We start from the raw sequence: 21,420 nt of genomic DNA on the forward strand, positions 1-21,420 counted from the left end.
CCAAGCCTGAAGGACTTGAGAAGGAAACAGCCCAGAATTCTGTGCTCTGTGTAAAAGGTAAAGCCCTCTCTCTCCACTCTTTCCATTTGTTCCTGTGTGGTTTGATGGGTGGGACGTGGCTGGAGGAGGAAGATAGTGCTGCCTCTATCATACTCCAGATAGGCTGATATTTTTAGATAATCAAAACATGCCACATCAGTTGGGACCCTGAGACCTAAGACAGAAGAAAGCTCTAGAGAACGGACCATCCTGCCTAAGCGTCAGGGTATAAGCAAGGACACACTTAGCATGACTGTTTGCAGCCCCGTTCTATTGTGTGCCGACACTGGCATTACAAGTACTGCCTCCTGTTTTCTAGGGTGTCAAAGAAGAAGGTGTAGTAGAGACAGGATCTACAGTGTCTAACAGTGGCTGGGGGTGGTTTCATGCAGAGATTACCTTATATCCAGGGGAAAACTAAGTGGTTGAATTCAGGGCATTTCTAATAGGAACTGTTCCTGTTGTTTCACTGAGGTCCCTTCCCCTTCCCCGCCCCCCCATTTCTTGGGACTGCACTGAAGCTGTTCGTATCTTGTTTGTCTCTCAGGAGTGCCTGTGAAAGAGCAGTTTTCCCTGATGCTCCCCTCAAGTGTGGTAAAAGACTCAGGCAGAGCATATTTCTCAGTGCTGGGTGAGTGAGCAGCCTGGGAGAAAGAACCATGTGCTGTTTCTGCCCCTCTGTGTTGGCCTCCTACCTCACAGCTTTTTCTCTTGGTTTCCAGCACAGCTCACTCCTCCCTTTCATCCCTTCTGTCTCGAGCATTTTCCCTTCCAGTTGTGCTCTTTATTTTCCCTTTTCTGCATGTCCTTATGTTCATGGTTCTCTGACAGTGCCCTAAACTTTCTCTGATTTCCCTCATGTCCTTTTCCTCTGCTGTTCTGTGTTTCATTACAGAATCTTTATCAATCCAGATTTTCTTTTGTTCTTCTCTGTCATCTCCTGCTTCTCTCATTCAGTAGCTCCTTCTGATTCTGACAGCCCAGCCCTGAGTTTTGTTAATATCCCTCTGGTATCTCCTGTTCCCCAGGTGACATTATGGGCGCTGCCATGCAGAACCTGCACCAGCTGCTCCAGATGCCATTCGGCTGTGGGGAGCAGAACATGGTCCTGTTTGCACCCAACATCTATGTCCTGGACTATCTGAACAAGACAGGGCAGCTGAGTGAGGAGGTCAAATCCAAGGCCATTGGATACTTAGTGAGCGGTGAGCTGGGACACGGCTTTTGCTTCTGCTTTGGCTTTTTTCCAGATCCTGCCTGGGGTGGTTCTGTCAAATGTTGTCCAGATGTGGAAAGAGAGCTTCTCTCATGCACAGATGGTCTCTGCTGTATGCCTTAGAAGGTCCTTCACTGCTTTTTCCTTTATTATTTTCTGTTGCTTAAGCATTAGGGTACCTAATAATTGCACCCACTTTTCTCTGCTCCCTAACTGGGTTGCAATGCAGTGCAGTTGTCAGGTGACCTGCTACAGTGACTTGCCCATTGTCATTAATGTGCCCTGCTTTCCTTCTGAAGAAAGGCAGGTGTTGCTTCTCCTCATGCAGTATAAGCAGTGCATGGAGGTGGGATGTACCAGTACTTGTTGGCTGGGATAGGACTGACCTACTCCTCTCTCCTTTGCCTTTGCTGATACAGCTGTTTTTCTATTCCCCCATCCCTCAGCAGACTTTCTCTGGCATCTGAATCTTGCTTTAACTCTCCATTGTAGGTTATCAGAGGCAGCTGAACTACAAGCACCCAGATGGCTCTTACAGTACCTTTGGACCACGTTATGGCCAACCAGGGAACACCTGGTGAGATTTCAATGTCACCTACGCCTCCTTTATATGCTTCTTTTTCCCACCCACATATTTATAATGAATGCTGCATGACAGTAAATAGAAAATGCTGTTGTAGACCGGCAGGCTTTCCAGAGCTGGTGTGGTCCCTGTGCTGCCTCCTACTTAATGAAACAGGCTGCATCAGCCAGTTATGTAGCTGAAGCACATTCTCCCACCAGCAACTCTGAGGACCATAACAGACAAGAAGGAAATGAAGATAAATTGGGGAAGAAGGGAGCAGGTATTCCACATCCTGACTGAGAAAGGCTGAAGGGTTGAGTGGCAACTCTTCCAGACTAGCATCTGCTGAGAAGGCTGCTGGGAAAGGTGTTTCCATATAAGTTGAAAGGATGATAATCCAAGAGCAGTGCTTTTTGTTTTGTTGGGTTTTTTTTTTTTCAAGAGTGTTTGTGGGTTACTAAGCAAAGAGAGCGTGTGTTGCCAGTGTGACTTACTGCAAAGTTTTGAGTTTCTCCAGCATATATTTACCATGCATTTTCAACTTTAGGTAAGGGTAAGAATGGATAATTCCATCAGTGTTGGTTTGCTTTTAGTTTCTGAAACAGTACTTAGCTCTTGACAGCACGTTGGCTTCTCACCACATGTCTGCTGCTTCTCCATCACTGCTTGTAACAATGCTAGCAAAACCTCTTTTAACATGTTCTTCTTCACTTTAAAACTCTGGGGAGTTCTGGGAAACCCGTAAGGCATGGATTTCTACTGCAAGAGTCCTGCCGGCAGACCGTCAGCTAGCAGAGATTTAATTATTCTTCCCTGTCATTTTGAGTATTACTGTTAGGCAGATGTTGAGTTTATTGGCATGTGATTCCCTACTTTTTCCAAAGAGATTTGTTTAGATACAGGTCAACAAACTGCAGCCTCAATACAAAGCGATCACGGGGCTTTATGAGCCAAGAGAGGGACATGAAATCAAGGCGGGAAGCAATTTTTGGACAGATTTTTTGAGGTGAAGGTATAATATATGTGTGGTCTGACTAATTGGCCTACAGTTCCCCAGGCCTTCTTCCTTTTCTCCAGACAGATGATGTGCACATGGGCCCTGTCACCTAAGATGGACAACAGGCCTGCTCAGGCCCTTTCACTGCTCTTTCTCCCTCACAGGCTCACAGCCTTCGTCCTCAAGTCCTTTGCCCAGGCCCGGCCTCACATCTTCATAGATGAGAAGCACATCCAGGATGCTTTGGTGTGGCTTTCCTACAAACAGAAGGAGAACGGCTGCTTCCGCAGTTCTGGGACACTCCTGAACAATGCCATGAAGGTAACACGTCTGCCTTGTTGGTTTTTTGTGAGTCTAGAACTTGGCCATAAGTAAGATGGGTTCAGTTGAGCTTCTTGAGCATATAGGCAGATAGGAAATTCCCATGTCAAGCTAAGGGTCTACAATGCCGAATAAACTATTCCCACTGGAATGGGAGAAAAGACTGAAGAAGCTAGGTGGGGTCAGCATCTACCTTTGTGTTTCCCTGCAGGGTGGAGTGGACAACGAGGTCTCGCTGACGGCCTACATCACTATCGCATTGCTGGAGATTCCTCTGCCTGTAACCGTATGTGGCTGCACCCCAACTTGAATTAGTTATGCTGTCTTAGTCTATGATGACACAATACCGCCCAGAAGTTGCTCCAGATTCCGAAAAGGACTTGGTCGTTGAGTGCTGTGATATAAGAATTATGTGCTCTCAATTTTAGCATTTCTGGAACACAGTATACCCTACTTGTCTTAGACCTCATTCTGGCAGACTCAAAGTTCAGTGGAATGACGTGTCATTAGCAAGGCAAAAACCTCATTTCTCCCATCCCTTCTAATCACTGGTTATCTTTCCCCAGCACTCAGTGGTGCGTAACGCTCTGTTCTGCCTGGAAACAGCAGCAAATGAGAAAGAAAACCATGTGTACACCAAGGCACTGATGGCGTACGCCTTCGCCCTGGCAGGGAAGGAAGAGCAGCGCAAGGCATTCCTTGGCTCACTTGAAAAGGATGCTGTGAAAAAGGGTGAGTGCTCCTGGTGGGATGTCTCTTCCTTCCAACCCGCTGGCCTTACATCTTCCCTTGATAAAACGGCTTTTATTGGTGGGGCAATGGCTGCAGGAAATGGCTTCTGTGGGTGAGGAAAGGTGGAGGGAGAGGAAAGACTCGTGGCAAAGGGCTTGCGTTTTTGAGAACTCCCTCTCAGTGCCCGCTCCACTCCTCTGCTCCAAGGGAGTTGGTCGGGAAGCACCACGCACCATCCCCATCCGTGCTGAACTATCGGGTAGCTCTGCCAGCGCCTCTCCTCACTCCGCTCCTCTTGCCGCACCAGGCGCTGCTTAGCAAAGGCTTGGCAATATTTATGGCCGCTCCTTCCTTCCAGTGCACGTGCTCAACATAGAACAAAGCGGACCTTGCACAGCACAAGGCACAATCAATCAGAGAGCAGCTGGATGTGCTGGGGGAGAAAATGAACATTCGGGTCATTTCACAGGCCATAGCACCAGCTCTGAGTCTTCCCAGAAATCACCTAATGACTCTGAGCGTTCTGGTCAAGTCAGGCCGGACAGTGAGTTTGCCCAAGCGTTGGGTAGCAGGGTTGTGAAGGAGGGATCCCCAGCACCTTTTGCCTTTCCCACCTGCAGGTGACTGCCAAGCCCTGGTCACATTCTTTGGGTCACTTTGCCTCCCAGAGCTTGCCACTGCCCAGCCCCGGCCTCTGCTCAACATGGGCAGGAGTGCCAGCCTGGTGCTCTGCTGGTGCTCAAGCCCATCAATGTCTGTGTGAATCTGGAGTCTAGGCCAAAGTGGTATCCAGGCCGGGGCACTGAGCCTCAGCAGCCTCAGACCAGTCGCAAAGCTGCAGCGAGTGTAAACCCAACCCTTCCCACTTCGTCCTACATGACAGACGCATTGTGGGGGCTGTGTCCTCTCAACCGGACCAGCAGCAGATCAAGAACTGCCTTGCAGTAACTGCTACTGATTGCTTGTGTGCTTCTCTCCACCCTCCCTGCCTCCTGTGAAGATGGGTCTGTTCACTGGCAGCGGCCTGGGAGGGAGCCAGAGGTTGATCTCCCGTACTATCGCCACCGAGCTCCCTCTGCTGAAGTGGAGATGACAGCCTACGTGCTCCTTGCTCACCTCACCACACAGCCGGCACCTTCCCAGCAGGAGCTGTCGTTCGCATCTCTAATTGCAAAGTGGATCAGCGGTCAGCAGAACCCCAACGGAGGCTTCTCCTCCACCCAGGTGAGCGGCTTCCCTCCTGGGACCTCACACATCAATCTCACAAGATGGGAAGCGTCAGAGACCCAGCTGGGAGCACAGTACGGTTTGCCAGGGCAGGGACTGTAGCCCTGCAGTGTATCCCCGCCGTTTCTACCAGGGTTGCCAAGTTCCCAGGAGGCTAGAGGCTAGCGTGTCAGGTAGGGCCTCTGGGAATGACTGACATTTTGGCTAATGACCTGGTTTTCTTGACACATTGGGGCCGAACACTAGGGACACAAGGGACGCGTGTCTGCGCCAGCACGGAGGGCTCCCACCGCAATTTGTTTGTGCCTCTCAAGTTGCTGCTTCACCCTGTGGCGAGCGAGTGAAGCTGCGCAGAGCTCCATCCCAGGGAGCTCAGGGAACATGCAACTGCTGTGCAGAGGACACAGGAAGCGAACGGAAACACGCAAAAGCTGCTCCTTCCCTCTCTGCTTTGTACTTAGAACTGGAGAAAGTGAAGAATGGAGGGGAAGGTGCCTGCCAACAGCAAAGGGCGGGCTGTGGGAGGACAGGCTGTGGACAGGCTGAGGAACAGGCTGTCCCGTGGGTGCCGGCACCCGTCTCTTGCAGGACACAGTGGTGGCTCTCCAAGCCCTATCCCTGTACGGAGCTGTCACCTATGCCAAGAGCGGAGCAGCTTCCAAAGTGACCCTGCGATCTGGAGGGGACTTCCAGCAAGACTTCCAAGTGGATCCCACAAACCGGCTGCTGCTCCAGCGCGTGCCCCTGCCCCAGGTGCCCGGGGACTACAGCACGGAGGTGTCTGGCGAAGGATGCGTCTACCTGCAGGTGAGGGGGTGGCGGGTGGTGGCATCCTGGGAGGGGAGCCCCTTGCCAGGCAGGAGCCAGGGAGAGGGCAGGAGAGACAGCGGAGAGGAGAGGGGTGCGAGGGAAGGCTCTGGGAGGGGGAACAGGAGAAGAAGAGTAGACATACGTGGAGGAGCAAGAGTGGGAGGAGAGGAGGGAAGGGAAGGATACAGCAGTGCGGAGGAGCTGTGAGAATGGGAGAAGGGGGGAGGGTGGACGGGGAGTGGATGGTCTCTCTCGGGTGTTGAGCGTGCACGCACACACACTCACACAGAGCTGCTGGCTCTCCCCTAGACAAGCCTGAGGTACAACGTGCAGCCCACGCAGGAGGACGCACCCTTCGTGCTCCACGTGTACACAATCCCAGAGACATGTGCAGACTCCAAGGCTCACAAGGCCTTTGACATAGGCATCAATGTCAGGTGAGCTGGCGTTTGGGTCTCAGCCCTCCTGAGAAGCCCGGGGAGCTGGAAGAGGTCTGGTGGTCCGAGGCGAGCCAGGCTGGAAGCCCTGGAAGCACAGTGCATCTCCTGGAAAAGTGGGCAGGAAGCAGCTGGGCTGGGAGGAGAGGCTGTGGAGGAAGGACAAGTCCTGCAGTGATGCAGCTGTGTGGGCAGCCCAGGGCTGGGCTAGTGAGCAGCTGCATAGGGGAACTAGCAGACCCTGGTGTAGGTGAAGAAGTTGCTGGACCGCCAGGACAGGGTGGGGTGCCAAGCGTTACGGAAAAGGTGGAAGTGCCCCCAGCTTTGACTTGAGGTGCACTGAATCTTTGTTGGTTGGTTCCTTAGTTACACCGGCGAGCGCAATGCCTCCAACATGGTGATTGTTGATGTGAAGATGCTGTCGGGATTCATCCCTGTGAAATCCTCCGTGAGGAAGGTAGGAGCCTGTTTATGAAACAACAACCAGCTTCTTATTTTCAAAACACCTTCAAAGTGTCTGTAACAAACTAGAGGTCTTCAGGGTTGGAATCAGCTTGACCTTGCTATTGTCATCTACGCATTTGATGTGTACAGTGTTCTCTTTTCATACCTGGCTCAAGGCCGGCACAAGGGAGGCAATATGATGAATCTAGAAAAAATAGACTATGCAATTTTTTTGTTAGACTGGTGACGGGCACCTTTGTTATTATTGTGTCCATTGTGTCCTGGTAGCTCCCTATATGTTTGTCTGTGCACGGAACATTAAATAGTGGAGGTGTTTCCTTTTTCCCTCTGCTGATCTGACAACACCTTATAGCATTATAACTGTTTAGGTCTTGGATCACTGTTTGAGATGCTGAGCAGGTGCATGGTTTGGAAAATAAAGGCAACCATTAGATACTGCAGAACTAGCAAGCTGGAAGGAATGTATTTTCATTGAAGCGTTCCATCGCAGTGCTTGAACCAGTGCTCAGTCTCCGCTGGAGCTGGGCCATGCTTCATCAGCCAGGCTGTCAAAGGGAAGTCCTGGGGACCATGATATCTAGGGACACGCCAAAGAGGCAGTTCCGTGCTACAGACTTAGTTCCCTGGATACTGCGGTGTTTCATCCACAGCACATCCCATCCATAGGGCTGTGTAAGGGGCACAGGGAGACCACCCTCAATGCCGTTAACATTGGTCTTCTTTCTTCAGCTGGAAGTCCACCCCGTTATTGAGCGCACAGAGTTGAGTACCAACCATGTCCTAGTGTATCTGGAAAAGGTGAGTATCTGTTTGGGGCGCAGATGGGGCAAAACGTCTGGGACTCAAAACTACCATGGCTCTGACGAGAACAGGGCTGAATCTCATACTGAATTTTGCCCCTGAGCTTCCCACCAGGGGCAGGCTTCCCCCCAGGCTGGGGAAAGGCCCCAGGGTTTCCCCTGGTCCCCCAGCCGGGCCTGCAGCCCCCGCACCCCACAGGCACGGCCACGGGTGGCCGGGGAGGCCGAGGGAGCCCGCGGGCGGTGCCCGGGCCAGCGCCGAGCAGCCCCCGAGCCGCCGCCGCTTCCCTTCCACAGCTCAGCAGCCAGACCCTGAGCTTCTCCTTCTCGGTGGAGCGGGACGTGCCCGTGCGGGGCCTGAAGCCAGCTCAGGTGAAGGTCTACGACTATTACGAGACAGGTGAGTGCGGGGCTGGGGCGGCCGCGGCAGCCGGGGCGGGCAGCGGGACGCGCGCCGGGCGGGGGGACTGGCGGGGACCCGTGGCTGCCGCTGGCCTGGGCCCTTCCCCGCCCCGCGCCGCCCACCGCGCCCCCAGCGCAGCGGGGCCCGCAGGGCTGCAGGCCGCCGCCCGGGCCCCCGCTCCTGACGCTGCCGGACGGGCCCCGCAGCGCAGCGGGGCGACGACCACGGCGGCGGGACCCGCCCGCACGGCTGCCCCTCACACCGGCGGCTGCCGCGCAGCCCTGCTCCCCTGCGGGAGAGCGCGGAGCAGCCATCCGTCCCCCGCCCTCCCAGCCTGGCGCCTGCACGGCCGGGCCCGCCTTCCCGCGGAGAGGCGCCGTCCCGCGGGGCAGCGCCGGGGGCCGGGGGGCCGCTGCTCAGGTGCGGCCCCTGCTGCCAGGCAGCCCCGCCGCTCCCGGTGCCTCTGCTGTGCCGGCTGCTGCGCCAGGCTGGCGGCCATAGCCGAGTCGAGCGCGTGTGTCACCCGTCCCCGCTCCCGTGCTGCGAGAAGGTGGTGCCCGGGCAGCCCTTGAGCTCGCTGGGCCGGAGACCTGCTGGGGCTGCCCGGGCGGGGCGGCTCTGCCTGGCTGCTGCAGCCCCAGACGGGGCCGCCACCGGGGCTCCCCCGCCCAAGTGGGGTCTCCGGGGGGAAGCTGGGATGGTGGCGGAGGCCTGATGTGGGGCCTGGGAGAAGCGTCTCTCTGGCACCCGTCCCTCTGCCGGGAGTGCCGAGGGGCTCCGACAGCCCGCTCTCTCCCTTCCCTTCTCTTTTCCAGATGAATTTGCCACACAGGAGTACACCGCTCCCTGCACCACAGGTAGGGTGCACAGAAACAACTGAGATGTTCCAGCATGGGGTACTGCAGGTTGTCTTGAATGAGTCTTTACAGACCTCGGCTTTCCTCAGCCTGGGTATACTCTTAGCATTTATCTTCGCTGTGCCTATTGCAGTCTCCATGTGTGCCTCAGTACAGAGAGGAAAAGCAATGCTGGACCCCATGTCCTGTGTAAGATCAGATACAGCCTTCATTTTGGCTCACTGAGAATGGCAATCCCACTGTTACTGCCTTCATTTGCACATAGACTCTTGTCTTCTCCTGTGTGTGTGTGTGTGACACTGTAGAAATAAGATTGAAATCTCCCTTGGGAGTGAACACCACACTCAGCCTTTGCATCTCTGCTGTTTTCAGGGCCACATTTGCCATGGTGCAGACACAGAAGGGTACTGAGGAATTGTTTCCCAAACATAGTGGTGAAATGTTGACGTTGTGGGGACCTTTCAGGCTCTGTCCTGGGTTATTTTTTCCCTTCCCTTGGGAAACTCGGGTGCTGAGGGAGAATGTGTATTTGGATAGCCCATGTATCTCTCTGCCTCTCCTCCCCTCTCTGAAGCATGGGTATCCTGAATGTGTCCATCCGTTCCCATTCTGTTACCTGTCTGCAAGTGGGCATTTTTAGGTGAAGCAGTTTCCCAGATTTTAACAGGGCTTGAACTTGCATAGCCACCAGAACACAGAGAAGATGGTCAGGGCTCTGGACCCCACTTCCCCAGGGTACTTATCTCTGTTGTTTTTCCCACGTCCAGCCCAGGAACAGGGAAATGCCTGAAGAGCACACCTTCTCTGAGCCTTGCTGGATCAACTCGTCTGTCTCTGCCTCTAGAAGACCTTCTTGTTGAGTGGGCCTATTGAAATGTTAGATGAGGACACCTCAACACCAAAAAGGAAGTAACACTGTAAATAAATTAAGTCTTGATTCTCATCAGATGCCTCTGGCCTTATTTTTTGTTACTGCGTCTTATATCTCTTCCCATCCGTATCTCAGGCTGTGTAATGGCCCGAGATTTAAATCCAGAACTATCCATGGCAAGGCGGTGTTTGGGAACTCCTCAGGAATACCAGGAGGCAGACACCTTTTGGCAGGGGGGAGGTTTGTCTCCATACTTGCCAGTTCTCCAGGAGGAGAGGAAATCCTGTCTGATCCATTATGCACTGGAAGATTGGCTCCCTTCCTCTAAAAGTGGGTGTTTTCTGCAAGATAATCCTTGGACATACACCTCTGAACGCATACCGCCTTTGATCCCACTGTGAAATCACTGCTATGAGGTGGAAAGGACAGTGTGAACCTATGCAATCTGATTTTTCACAGCAGGCCAGATAGAAGTGAAGACCTGTGGACTTTCCCATTCTGGCAGTGAAGACATTGTCTGCTTGTTTCTAAACAGTTGAAATGAAATCAGAGAGGGTTTGGGAACTTAACAGTGTCATTAGTCAGAATTTCAACCAAGAACCACTTTATGAGCCAAACCCCTTGCGTTTTTCATGAGAACTTTATCCTTTTCCCCTCAGTGGAGGCCCGTAAATCTGTCTTGGTTTTTTTGAGTAATTTTCATCCAGGTTCTTTTACTCCCTCACAACTAGGATTACAGTGCTTCAGCAGAATTCAGAGGGGAGGCCCTGGATTCCCATCTGGTAGCTTGGATTAAACTTTTTCCATGTCGGTTTTCCAAATGATCACATTCTGTCTAGTCTAGATCCCTTCCCAGGGATGCAGCCTTAGTTCGGTGGGTCATATGGCACCCTGTGTATTTTATGTACGTGGTTCTGTGTGCAGAGGTGCCTTTGACCCTACCAATGTAAACTTAAGCAAAGACACCAACAGGAGTCCTTCCAGCAGCTTCTTTCACATACAGAGAGCCAGGTTGTCTAAAATGTAAGTCAATGACGCAGCAAAGAACTTGCATTTGTTTCAGTGACATTGGAGCTCTTTGCATTGTCATTGTCCACGTGGGTGTCTCAAGACCCTTTTTCCCTTTCATGAGCTAGAATTCCTCACTGTGTGAGGAAAGCAGTTTGCTCTGGCCCCATTTATAGCTGTCCCCCTGCTATGGGGTTATGAGAAAGTGACTACTGGAGAGACACAGCCCCAGCTGAGGCTGTGAAGTTAGGGGCAAGCAGGTTCAAAAGTACCAGGTCTGCAAGCTTGTGCATACAGGTCTGCAAATACACAGCCTCTGCAGCTGGCTGTGGATGGATGGCAACAGCTCCTTCATTCTCATTTATTTTCTGGTGAGTACTCTACGTGCTTATGGTGTTAGATCTTTTCTGCCTCAAATGAAGCAAAGTCATAATCATGACAATTTAATTTAAAAGTCTGGGAAATCAATGGAGTATGTTTCAGTCACAAAATTTGGATAATGGCTTTTACCATGGAAAGAGTTAAGGTAATGCTTTGCTGCCACCTGGTTTTAAATGAGACAACTAACTGTTGCCCATGGGCAGCCACATCACTTTTAATTTGGGGCTTCCTGCCTAGCCCACACCTGTAAAGCAGCTTAACATCGCTCTGCTTGACTAGGCTGTGAATCATCAAAGTCACATCCTTGCAGCTATTCTATAGCATAATGTGTAGGAAGCTTTAGCAAGGCTACCTTAAGGAAGTACAGGAATGCCTGAACATTGAATTTCTATCTCCATAGAGCAAGCACTGCATGCTTCAAAGGCAAATCACAATGGTCTAAGATCAAAACAATTTCATTCATCAACCAAAAGCTATGTTGCTTTGAGAACTTGGAACAGTAATTGCCTCATGGTAGGAAATCAGAAGGGTTTACTAATTCTAAAGCAAAACAGAATGCAATTAGTATTCATGCTTGATTAGAAATTTCGCTCAGCTTTCACTGAAGCAGTTCATTCCATAAACTTCTCTGAATATGAGGTGTCAGAAAGGTCTTGTGTGAGTAAATGCCAAACACCACAGGAGACAAAGTGACATAATATTAATATCTAGCAAAATAGATGAAGAACTTTATTTGTTCTCAAGAACACTATAGGTACACTAAAAAAAATTGGATGGAACAACTAGCTCTGCGTACTTGGGATAGACAATAAGCCATGATACCTAACAACAAGCATTTAATGAGAATAAACAGTCACATAAGAACATCCTTCTGCCATTCAGAAGTTAAACCCAAAAATGAATGGGACAAAGCCAAGAAAAGGGGAGCATTCCTGGAGGTATCTAAGAGGACTATGGACAGTTTCACCAAAGCAACTCTAAGATTTAAATAAATGTGCCATTTAAACTAGACTTAGGTAGGTAGGTTACTGGCAAGTGCCATTAGCTTCTAGGCCAAGCTGCTTGCCAAAAGGGTGTTTACTCACAACTCCTTGAGAATCTCCCAGAAGCAGCAGGCACAAGATATAGAAGTTTCCACAAGAAGGCCCAAGCTTCAACTGGAGAATAGGCAGTTATAAGTTAGCAGCTGAAGGCATAATGCACGCACACATCCCTCCTGCCCACCCATGCACACTTTAACCATAGAAGAGGGCAAATTGTGTATCTCCTCCCACCCTCCTACAAACAAGAAACAATCCTGGAAGGGGTGTCTATGGGGCACATCACAGAGGTTGAATTTCATGTAACATTAGCTGACCATCCAGGATGCCTACCCGTGGGAGACATGGATAGGCACCTGCAGAGACCAACTCAATCACGGTTATAGTTTCTAAGGCAGGGGAGAGAAATTGTTCTCAAGAAGTACCCGTCTTTCTCCATTGATTAGGGAGGATCTCAGATGACAACTTCAGAGTACATAACAGTGAGAGGGCTACATTAGAAAGGATGACCACAATTTATACCGTCCTCTTTTTTTTTTTTTCCACATCACTCGTCAGCCTGATTGCCCTGCACACAGGCATGGCCGGATGGGATGCTCTTCAACCTAAGAAGCCAGGGAGGTTAAAGCTGTGACTGGAGGCTGAGCAGGAAAAAACAGAATTGGGAATAAACTGTTCAGAAATCATTGGTGAGTACAGTTAATTTATTTTTAAAGTTCATGTCCCATTCCCTGCAGGCACTATTCATCCGTCACTCCATTCTCTCCATGGATGGTGGTGGTGGTAGTGAGGCAGGTGGGTTCCAGCAGCTTGGAGTATTCTTCATGCATTGCCCTGGTCTGCTTCCTCTGCGAGGATGAAAGAAGATGGGAGGGTACAGGAGTTAGAGAGATATGCCAGTTCCCTCTCTCGTCTGAGTGACAGAGAGAGCAAGATGTGGGCTTGGGAAGCCAGGTTGTGCATGAAGCACAGTACAGGAAAGTGAGCTGCTGTTTGACCAGGGCTGAGGGTCATTCATGGCACTCAACACTCGGGTCACCTTCAAAGAGGTGAGGTCTCTTTGAGAGGGCTGAGACTCTTTCTGACCCCCTGGGAGAGATAAACAGAATGGAATTTGTCACAACTGAAATGGACATAGGAGCACAGTGCAAACAGGCAGCAAGGATGTTCACTGCAGCAACGAGACATGCTCTTAAAGTGTATTTATTTCTCTGTAGAGAGTGGAAGGAATCTTCTACACGAGTACTATTCAGGGCAGGGAAGGACGCTTTCTACTTTGCAACTGAGATCTGCCTTTTAGTCAGTGCAGACCACCTTTGGACACCTAGACCAGTGGATGGACCTCTGAACTAGCAACTTCCCATCATCCGTTCCAAGGAAGATAAAATCTTTGCCTTTTAAAGGACATGGGGTAGAGTACCCCAAAATCTAAAGCCTTCCCACTAGACTGGATAACCAGACCACACCAGTATACCCTTTGGAAAGGTTCTACTGTCCACTCAGTGTCTATCTTATGACTTATGCACCTTTTTTCCATGAAGGGAGGCTGTTGATGCAGAATCAGCAGAACACAGCTGTACCTACAGACACAGCCTAGGTTACAAAGCAGCATGGAGTAAAAGCGTGGGAGCTTGGTCTCTTTTTCAAGACACCAGGTAAGAACAGAAAAAGGGATAAATTTCGCCATTTACCACCAGCAAGAGACAAAGCTTTTGCCTTCCTCAAGGCCAAATCAGTTTTTCTCTGCTCTCAAGATGGTCAGGCCCTGTGAAAAAACACTTCCCAGGGTCTCGGTGCTTTCCAGAAGCCTCCATATTCCAAACACTTGAAACTGGGCAACTGGTGGGAAGCCAGACCTGCAGTCTTCATACTGGAAGTCTCCACAGAGAAGACCAAGACAGGAGAAGTATCACTGGTCAGAGCCTTCCACAGAAGCTCCTTCATTACCTGTGCCAAACACACATGGCCTTGCACTACAGAAAACCCCCCAAAGATCATAGCTTCTCTGTCCTGCTAGCTTAGACTCCAAAGACAGACTGAGGGCTGGCTGCCTAGCATCATGAGGAATACCTGCCTCCTGAGAGACCCTGCTCTTGCTTGGTAGGCAGGGCAGGTGAGCAGCAAGCAGCTGTTTCTCCAGATAGTAGCTACCAAAGGCAAACTTGCCATCTCTTGGGAGAATGGCATAACTTAAAGGCATGCTGCAGTGTGCCATCATCATGGGCTTTGCCACATACAGTTGCTAAGCAGGCTAGGGTGCCATCCTGGAGAACTATGCCCCCCCCCCCCCGATGAGTGATACAGCTGTGTGTACAGGTGGGGAGTCTACCACCAGGGCAGTTTTCTGTCAACACACAAAAGAGGCAAGGCTGAGTTCCTATAAGAGCCAAAAACTTACCTCTTCAATATCAAGGGTTGGGAGGGATTCCTGTGTAATATGGACTCCCGACTGCTCCATGCTCAGAGTAGGAAGAGAAGGGCTAAGAGCAGCCCTGCATTACAGTTTTAGTGAAAATGTATGCCAGGCTTGGGAAGGAGGTTTTGGAGCATGGCATGAAATTATGGTAGATCAGACCAAGACATGCAGCTTTATGGTGGCCTTGATTTGCTCTATTGCTCTAGAGAGAGTGCTTTTGGGGAGGAGCGTGCTGGGTGGTTTGAAAGAGCCGAGTCCCCTCAGCATGATCCTAGAGCTACACTAGCTGGAGCTCTCAGGAAGGACCATAAGATACCTCAAATCTGAGACAAGAATGATATAAGAAACTTGAAATCAAAGAAAAAGTACACGGGGCAGTAACAGAACAACAAGGACACAACCTTAATTGAAGCCAGGAGAGCCTGACTATGGAAACCACCCTGAGAATTCAGGGATTATGGATTTTGAATGAGTCAACAACAGTGTGCTCTCAGTTTTGCATACAAAATCTGTGCCTGTGAGTTGGGCCAATCTCACCCAAATTACCCATGGAGCATAAACAGAAAAATACAATGAAGAAAAGGAAAGGTCTCGCAGTACCCTACCTGTGGTGCAGGGAGCGGTGTACTCCTGTGTGGCAAATTCATCTGGAAAAGAGAAGGGAAGGGAGAGAGCGGGCTGTCGGAGCCCCTCGGCACTCCCGGCAGAGGGACGGGTGCCAGAGAGACGCTTCTCCCAGGCCCCACATCAGGCCTCCGCCACCATCCCAGCTTCCCCCCGGAGACCCCACTTGGGCGGGGGAGCCCCGGTGGCGGCCCCGTCTGGGGCTGCAGCAGCCAGGCAGAGCCGCCCCGCCCGGGCAGCCCCAGCAGGTCTCCGGCCCAGCGAGCTCAAGGGCTGCCCGGGCACCACCTTCTCGCAGCACGGGAGCGGGGACGGGTGACACACGCGCTCGACTCGGCTATGGCCGCCAGCCTGGCGCAGCAGCCGGCACAGCAGAGGCACCGGGAGCGGCGGGGCTGCCTGGCAGCAGGGGCCGCACCTGAGCAGCGGCCCCCCGGCCCCCGACGCTGCCCCGCGGGACGGCGCCTCTCCACGGGAAGGCGGGCCCGGCCGTGCAGGCGCCAGGCTGGGAGGGCGGGGGACGGATGGCTGCTCCGCGCTCTCCCGCAGGGGAGCAGGGCTGCGCGGCAGCCGCCGGTGTGAGGGGCAGCCGTGCGGGCGGGTCCCGCCGCCGTGGTCGTCGCCCCGCTGCGCTGCGGGGCCCGTCCGGCAGCGTCAGGAGCGGGGGCCCGGGCGGCGGCCTGCAGCCCTGCGGGCCCCGCTGCGCTGGGGGCGCGGTGGGCGGCGCGGGGCGGGGAAGGGCCCAGGCCAGCGGCAGCCACGGGTCCCCGCCAGTCCCCCCGCCCGGCGCGCGTCCCGCTGCCCGCCCCGGCTGCCGCGGCCGCCCCAGCCCCGCACTCACCTGTCTCGTAATAGTCGTAGACCTTCACCTGAGCTGGCTTCAGGCCCCGCACGGGCACGTCCCGCTCCACCGAGAAGGAGAAGCTCAGGGTCTGGCTGCTGAGCTGTGGAAGGGAAGCGGCGGCGGCTCGGGGGCTGCTCGGCGCTGGCCCGGGCACCGCCCGCGGGCTCCCTCGGCCTCCCCGGCCACCCGTGGCCGTGCCTGTGGGGTGCGGGGGCTGCAGGCCCGGCTGGGGGACCAGGGGAAACCCTGGGGCCTTTCCCCAGCCTGGGGGAGCCCCTGGCTGGTGGGGTGGTCAGGGCCCGATGGGTGCGTGGGGTGGTGGGAAAGGCTGCTGAGGGCTGGGACAGAGGCGTCTCCTATGAGACAGAGAGGAGGTCAGTGTCAGCGAGGTTTATGTTTCATGTTCACAAGCCTGGAGATGCTTAACATTGCTCTCTGTCCCTGTGTGTGCTATTGCCAGTGTGCTGCAGAGCTCACTGTGTGTCCTGCCACAGCCCTGGGTCAGTTCTTACCTGCTCTATGTACAGCAGAACATGGTTTGTGCTCACTTCTGTCCGTTGGATCTGGTGAAACCAGGCAGTTGAGAGCTGGAAAAAGGAGATGTGGAAGAGGTTGCTGATCTGACCCTCCTTCAGCTCATCTAAGCTTCCTCCCATCCCTAGAACCTCATCAGGTAGATGCTGAGAAGTTAAGCACAGGGGGAGTACTTCGCAGGGAATTCGGCAAACACTCTTGTGTGAAGCCCTGCACAGTAAGATTTCCCCCAGTTTGCCACCATCTCAAGTTCTTGCGTGTCCGTGACACAAAAAATGGAATGAGAGACTTGCATTGAGCTGTAGTACATCTCCAAAGGCTCCTGAGTCCCTGAAATTAGACCTGATGGTCTCCTCCCAGCTCTTGGTCTCAGGGCCAAACTGTTCATACATGTGAGCTACTGCAAAGTGCCATGAGTGGTTGAGGGGTGGGAAGGGAGTGCTGCTGCTGGAATCCCTCATTCAACCCTCCTGCTCAGCTGAGGGGTGGAATAACTGGAGGAAAAAAGGGACAGGCCTAACAGTGGAGAAGATACCTGGGGAAGAATTAGATGCTACTTTAAATAAGGAAATTGATATAGGGGGCAGACATACTGAAAGATGTGCGTCACACAGCATCCTACCTTCCTCACGGAGGATTTCACAGGGATGAATCCCGACAGCATCTTCACATCAACAATCACCATGTTGGAGGCATTGCGCTCGCCGGTGTAACTAAGGAACCAACCAACAAAGATTCAGTGCACCTCAAGTCAAAGCTGGGGGCACTTCCACCTTTTCTGTAACGCTTGGCACCCCACCCTGTCCTGGCGGTCCAGCAACTTCTTCACCTACACCAGGGTCTGCTAGTTCCCCTATGCAGCTGCTCACTAGCCCAGCCCTGGGCTGCCCACACAGCTGCATCACTGCAGGACTTGTCCTTCCTCCACAGCCTCTCCTCCCAGCCCAGCTGCTTCCTGCCCACTTTTCCAGGAGATGCACTGTGCTTCCAGGGCTTCCAGCCTGGCTCGCCTCGGACCACCAGACCTCTTCCAGCTCCCCGGGCTTCTCAGGAGGGCTGAGACCCAAACGCCAGCTCACCTGACATTGATGCCTATGTCAAAGGCCTTGTGAGCCTTGGAGTCTGCACATGTCTCTGGGATTGTGTACACGTGGAGCACGAAGGGTGCGTCCTCCTGCGTGGGCTGCACGTTGTACCTCAGGCTTGTCTAGGGGAGAGCCAGCAGCTCTGTGTGAGTGTGTGTGCGTGCACGCTCTACACCCGAGAGAGACCATCCACTCCCCGTCCACCCTCCCCCCTTCTCCCATTCTCACAGCTCCTCCGCACTGCTGCATCCTTCCCTTCCCTCCTCTCCTCCCACTCTTGCTCCTCCACGTATGTCTACTCTTCTTCTCCTGTTCCCCCTCCCAGAGCCTTCCCTCGCACCCCTCTCCTCTCCGCTGTCTCTCCTGCCCTCTCCCTGGCTCCTGCCTGGCAAGGGGCTCCCCTCCCAGGATGCCACCACCCGCCACCCCCTCACCTGCAGGTAGACGCATCCTTCGCCAGACACCTCCGTGCTGTAGTCCCCGGGCACCTGGGGCAGGGGCACGCGCTGGAGCAGCAGCCGGTTTGTGGGATCCACTTGGAAGTCTTGCTGGAAGTCCCCTCCAGATCGCAGGGTCACTTTGGAAGCTGCTCCGCTCTTGGCATAGGTGACAGCTCCGTACAGGGATAGGGCTTGGAGAGCCACCACTGTGTCCTGCAAGAGATGGGTGCCGGCACCCACGGGACAGCCTGTTCCTCAGCCTGTCCACAGCCTGTCCTCCCACAGCCCGCCCTTTGCTGTTGGCAGGCACCTTCCCCTCCATTCTTCACTTTCTCCAGTTCTAAGTACAAAGCAGAGAGGGAAGGAGCAGCTTTTGCGTGTTTCCGTTCGCTTCCTGTGTCCTCTGCACAGCAGTTGCATGTTCCCTGAGCTCCCTGGGATGGAGCTCTGCGCAGCTTCACTCGCTCGCCACAGGGTGAAGCAGCAACTTGAGAGGCACAAACAAATTGCGGTGGGAGCCCTCCGTGCTGGCGCAGACACGCGTCCCTTGTGTCCCTAGTGTTCGGCCCCAATGTGTCAAGAAAACCAGGTCATTAGCCAAAATGTCAGTCATTCCCAGAGGCCCTACCTGACACGCTAGCCTCTAGCCTCCTGGGAACTTGGCAACCCTGGTAGAAACGGCGGGGATACACTGCAGGGCTACAGTCCCTGCCCTGGCAAACCGTACTGTGCTCCCAGCTGGGTCTCTGACGCTTCCCATCTTGTGAGATTGATGTGTGAGGTCCCAGGAGGGAAGCCGCTCACCTGGGTGGAGGAGAAGCCTCCGTTGGGGTTCTGCTGACCGCTGATCCACTTTGCAATTAGAGATGCGAACGACAGCTCCTGCTGGGAAGGTGCCGGCTGTGTGGTGAGGTGAGCAAGGAGCACGTAGGCTGTCATCTCCACTTCAGCAGAGGGAGCTCGGTGGCGATAGTACGGGAGATCAACCTCTGGCTCCCTCCCAGGCCGCTGCCAGTGAACAGACCCATCTTCACAGGAGGCAGGGAGGGTGGAGAGAAGCACACAAGCAATCAGTAGCAGTTACTGCAAGGCAGTTCTTGATCTGCTGCTGGTCCGGTTGAGAGGACACAGCCCCCACAATGCGTCTGTCATGTAGGACGAAGTGGGAAGGGTTGGGTTTACACTCGCTGCAGCTTTGCGACTGGTCTGAGGCTGCTGAGGCTCAGTGCCCCGGCCTGGATACCACTTTGGCCTAGACTCCAGATTCACACAGACATTGATGGGCTTGAGCACCAGCAGAGCACCAGGCTGGCACTCCTGCCCATGTTGAGCAGAGGCCGGGGCTGGGCAGTGGCAAGCTCTGGGAGGCAAAGTGACCCAAAGAATGTGACCAGGGCTTGGCAGTCACCTGCAGGTGGGAAAGGCAAAAGGTGCTGGGGATCCCTCCTTCACAACCCTGCTACCCAACGCTTGGGCAAACTCACTGTCCGGCCTGACTTGACCAGAACGCTCAGAGTCATTAGGTGATTTCTGGGAAGACTCAGAGCTGGTGCTATGGCCTGTGAAATGACCCGAATGTTCATTTTCTCCCCCAGCACATCCAGCTGCTCTCTGATTGATTGTGCCTTGTGCTGTGCAAGGTCCACTTTGTTCTATGTTGAGCACGTGCACTGGAAGGAAGGAGCGGCCATAAATATTGCCAAGCCTTTGCTAAGCAGCGCCTGGTGCGGCAAGAGGAGCGGAGTGAGGAGAGGCGCTGGCAGAGCTACCCGATAGTTCAGCACGGATGGGGATGGTGCGTGGTGCTTCCCGACCAACTCCCTTGGAGCAGAGGAGTGGAGCGGGCACTGAGAGGGAGTTCTCAAAAACGCAAGCCCTTTGCCACGAGTCTTTCCTCTCCCTCCACCTTTCCTCACCCACAGAAGCCATTTCCTGCAGCCATTGCCCCACCAATAAAAGCCGTTTTATCAAGGGAAGATGTAAGGCCAGCGGGTTGGAAGGAAGAGACATCCCACCAGGAGCACTCACCCTTTTTCACAGCATCCTTTTCAAGTGAGCCAAGGAATGCCTTGCGCTGCTCTTCCTTCCCTGCCAGGGCGAAGGCGTACGCCATCAGTGCCTTGGTGTACACATGGTTTTCTTTCTCATTTGCTGCTGTTTCCAGGCAGAACAGAGCGTTACGCACCACTGAGTGCTAGGAGGAGAGAGAGACTGAGCTGGAGCAGCCAGAGCTCACACTGAGGTCCATCTTAGAACAACAGGGATCAGATGGTACCTATGGACCCTCAACATCCCCTCTCTCCTGTCTGACAAAGATTGTAGCATTGTACATTGAACCCTTCACCTCCAGGTCAAATGCTGCCTGGAATGAATGGCCAACCAGAGGCTGTTCTTTATCTTGTGCATGGCTTTCTTTAACACTTCTTGTAATGTTTTTTCCCAGTTTAATTTGAAGACTGCGAAGCAGGGCCCTGAGAAGAGGCCTGTTTCTGTCTCAGTGTTACCAAAGACAGGCCTCTGCTTTGTTTATAACAATATGCTAACTAAAATGTTGTTTCCTACTAACCTTCTTACTATGTGAGAAAATAGTTAATTAGTGACCTTCTTACTGTGTGAGAAAGGAGTTAGTCACTGATCTGATGTTACAAATAGCGATAATGAGGAGACAGCCAGAAGTAGCTAATCACCAAGGATGGGATAACAAGGAGTAGTTAATCGCTTCAAGGTTCTTTTATGCATCAAGTATGTGCTCCTATACCAATTAGGACAGAGCTGTGGCTACTTCAAGGAATATCCTTATCATCGTCAACAAGTTGGCCAACTTACAGTAAACTTTTACTGTCCTGAGATGACTCAATACCTTAAAAGGATAATGTGAGGAAGGGTATCCCCACCCAAATGACCACTGAGGAACTCACGCCTGCACAGAAGTGTCTTGCTGACGCTGCAAAATTTAACAAGCGGGTGCAAAAAGGCTATTTGGTCATCCTAATGAATATGTAAGCCCAGGTGGAGTTATGTATTAGGTAGGTGGAAGTATGAGCATCTTCTGTGTATAAATAATGGGTGAATATCCCCGGTAAGGTGTGCTAGATCTGTGGGTTTTCCTCCTAGCACCCGACATCGAATAAAGCAATATCTCCTCTCTGAACTACTTTTGGTTTCAAGAGCCTTTATTTCAGGTAACATCAGGGCAAGGGGAATTCTGTGATATGCTTCCTCTCTGTAGATGTACTGGATACTTGTCTTCCTCCTCTAGCTATCACCTTGAGACTATTCTATGCTTTCACCCTCTGTTCTATCCTTTC

General features: G+C 52.9%; 2 protein-coding genes across 3 annotated transcripts in view; one reads left to right on the forward strand and one right to left on the reverse strand.

The window, feature by feature from the left end:
• A2M (alpha-2-macroglobulin) overlaps positions 1-9,812 on the forward strand; it is a 30,280-nt gene extending 20,468 nt beyond the window's left edge. The window contains exons 22-36 of the mRNA XM_074588824.1: positions 6-57; positions 587-670; positions 1,068-1,244; positions 1,748-1,832; positions 2,982-3,138; positions 3,350-3,424; positions 3,705-3,870; positions 4,871-5,094; positions 5,686-5,904; positions 6,217-6,344; positions 6,711-6,801; positions 7,539-7,607; positions 7,907-8,009; positions 8,828-8,869; positions 9,637-9,812. Of these exons, the coding sequence (XP_074444925.1) occupies positions 6-57; positions 587-670; positions 1,068-1,244; positions 1,748-1,832; positions 2,982-3,138; positions 3,350-3,424; positions 3,705-3,870; positions 4,871-5,094; positions 5,686-5,904; positions 6,217-6,344; positions 6,711-6,801; positions 7,539-7,607; positions 7,907-8,009; positions 8,828-8,869; positions 9,637-9,659 (1,695 nt within the window). The 3' untranslated portion in view covers positions 9,660-9,812. The remainder of the gene's footprint in view (positions 1-5; positions 58-586; positions 671-1,067; positions 1,245-1,747; positions 1,833-2,981; positions 3,139-3,349; positions 3,425-3,704; positions 3,871-4,870; positions 5,095-5,685; positions 5,905-6,216; positions 6,345-6,710; positions 6,802-7,538; positions 7,608-7,906; positions 8,010-8,827; positions 8,870-9,636) is intronic.
• A 2,012-nt stretch (positions 9,813-11,824) lies between these two features.
• The window catches only part of LOC141743873 (alpha-2-macroglobulin-like), a 41,739-nt gene continuing 32,143 nt past the window's right edge, over positions 11,825-21,420 (reverse strand). For both annotated transcript variants that reach the window (XM_074588919.1, XM_074588913.1), the window contains 9 exons: positions 20,141-20,306; positions 18,917-19,140; positions 18,107-18,325; positions 17,667-17,794; positions 17,210-17,300; positions 16,566-16,640; positions 16,051-16,153; positions 15,191-15,232; positions 11,825-13,017 (listed from right to left, as the gene is read on the reverse strand). In XM_074588919.1, the coding sequence (XP_074445020.1) occupies positions 12,992-13,017; positions 15,191-15,232; positions 16,051-16,153; positions 16,566-16,640; positions 17,210-17,300; positions 17,667-17,794; positions 18,107-18,325; positions 18,917-19,140; positions 20,141-20,306 (1,074 nt within the window). In that variant the 3' untranslated portion in view covers positions 11,825-12,991. The remainder of the gene's footprint in view (positions 13,018-15,190; positions 15,233-16,050; positions 16,154-16,565; positions 16,641-17,209; positions 17,301-17,666; positions 17,795-18,106; positions 18,326-18,916; positions 19,141-20,140; positions 20,307-21,420) is intronic.

Source organism: Larus michahellis, chromosome 1 (genome assembly GCF_964199755.1).
Source record: "Larus michahellis chromosome 1, bLarMic1.1, whole genome shotgun sequence".
Taxonomy (NCBI): Eukaryota; Metazoa; Chordata; class Aves; order Charadriiformes; family Laridae; genus Larus; species Larus michahellis.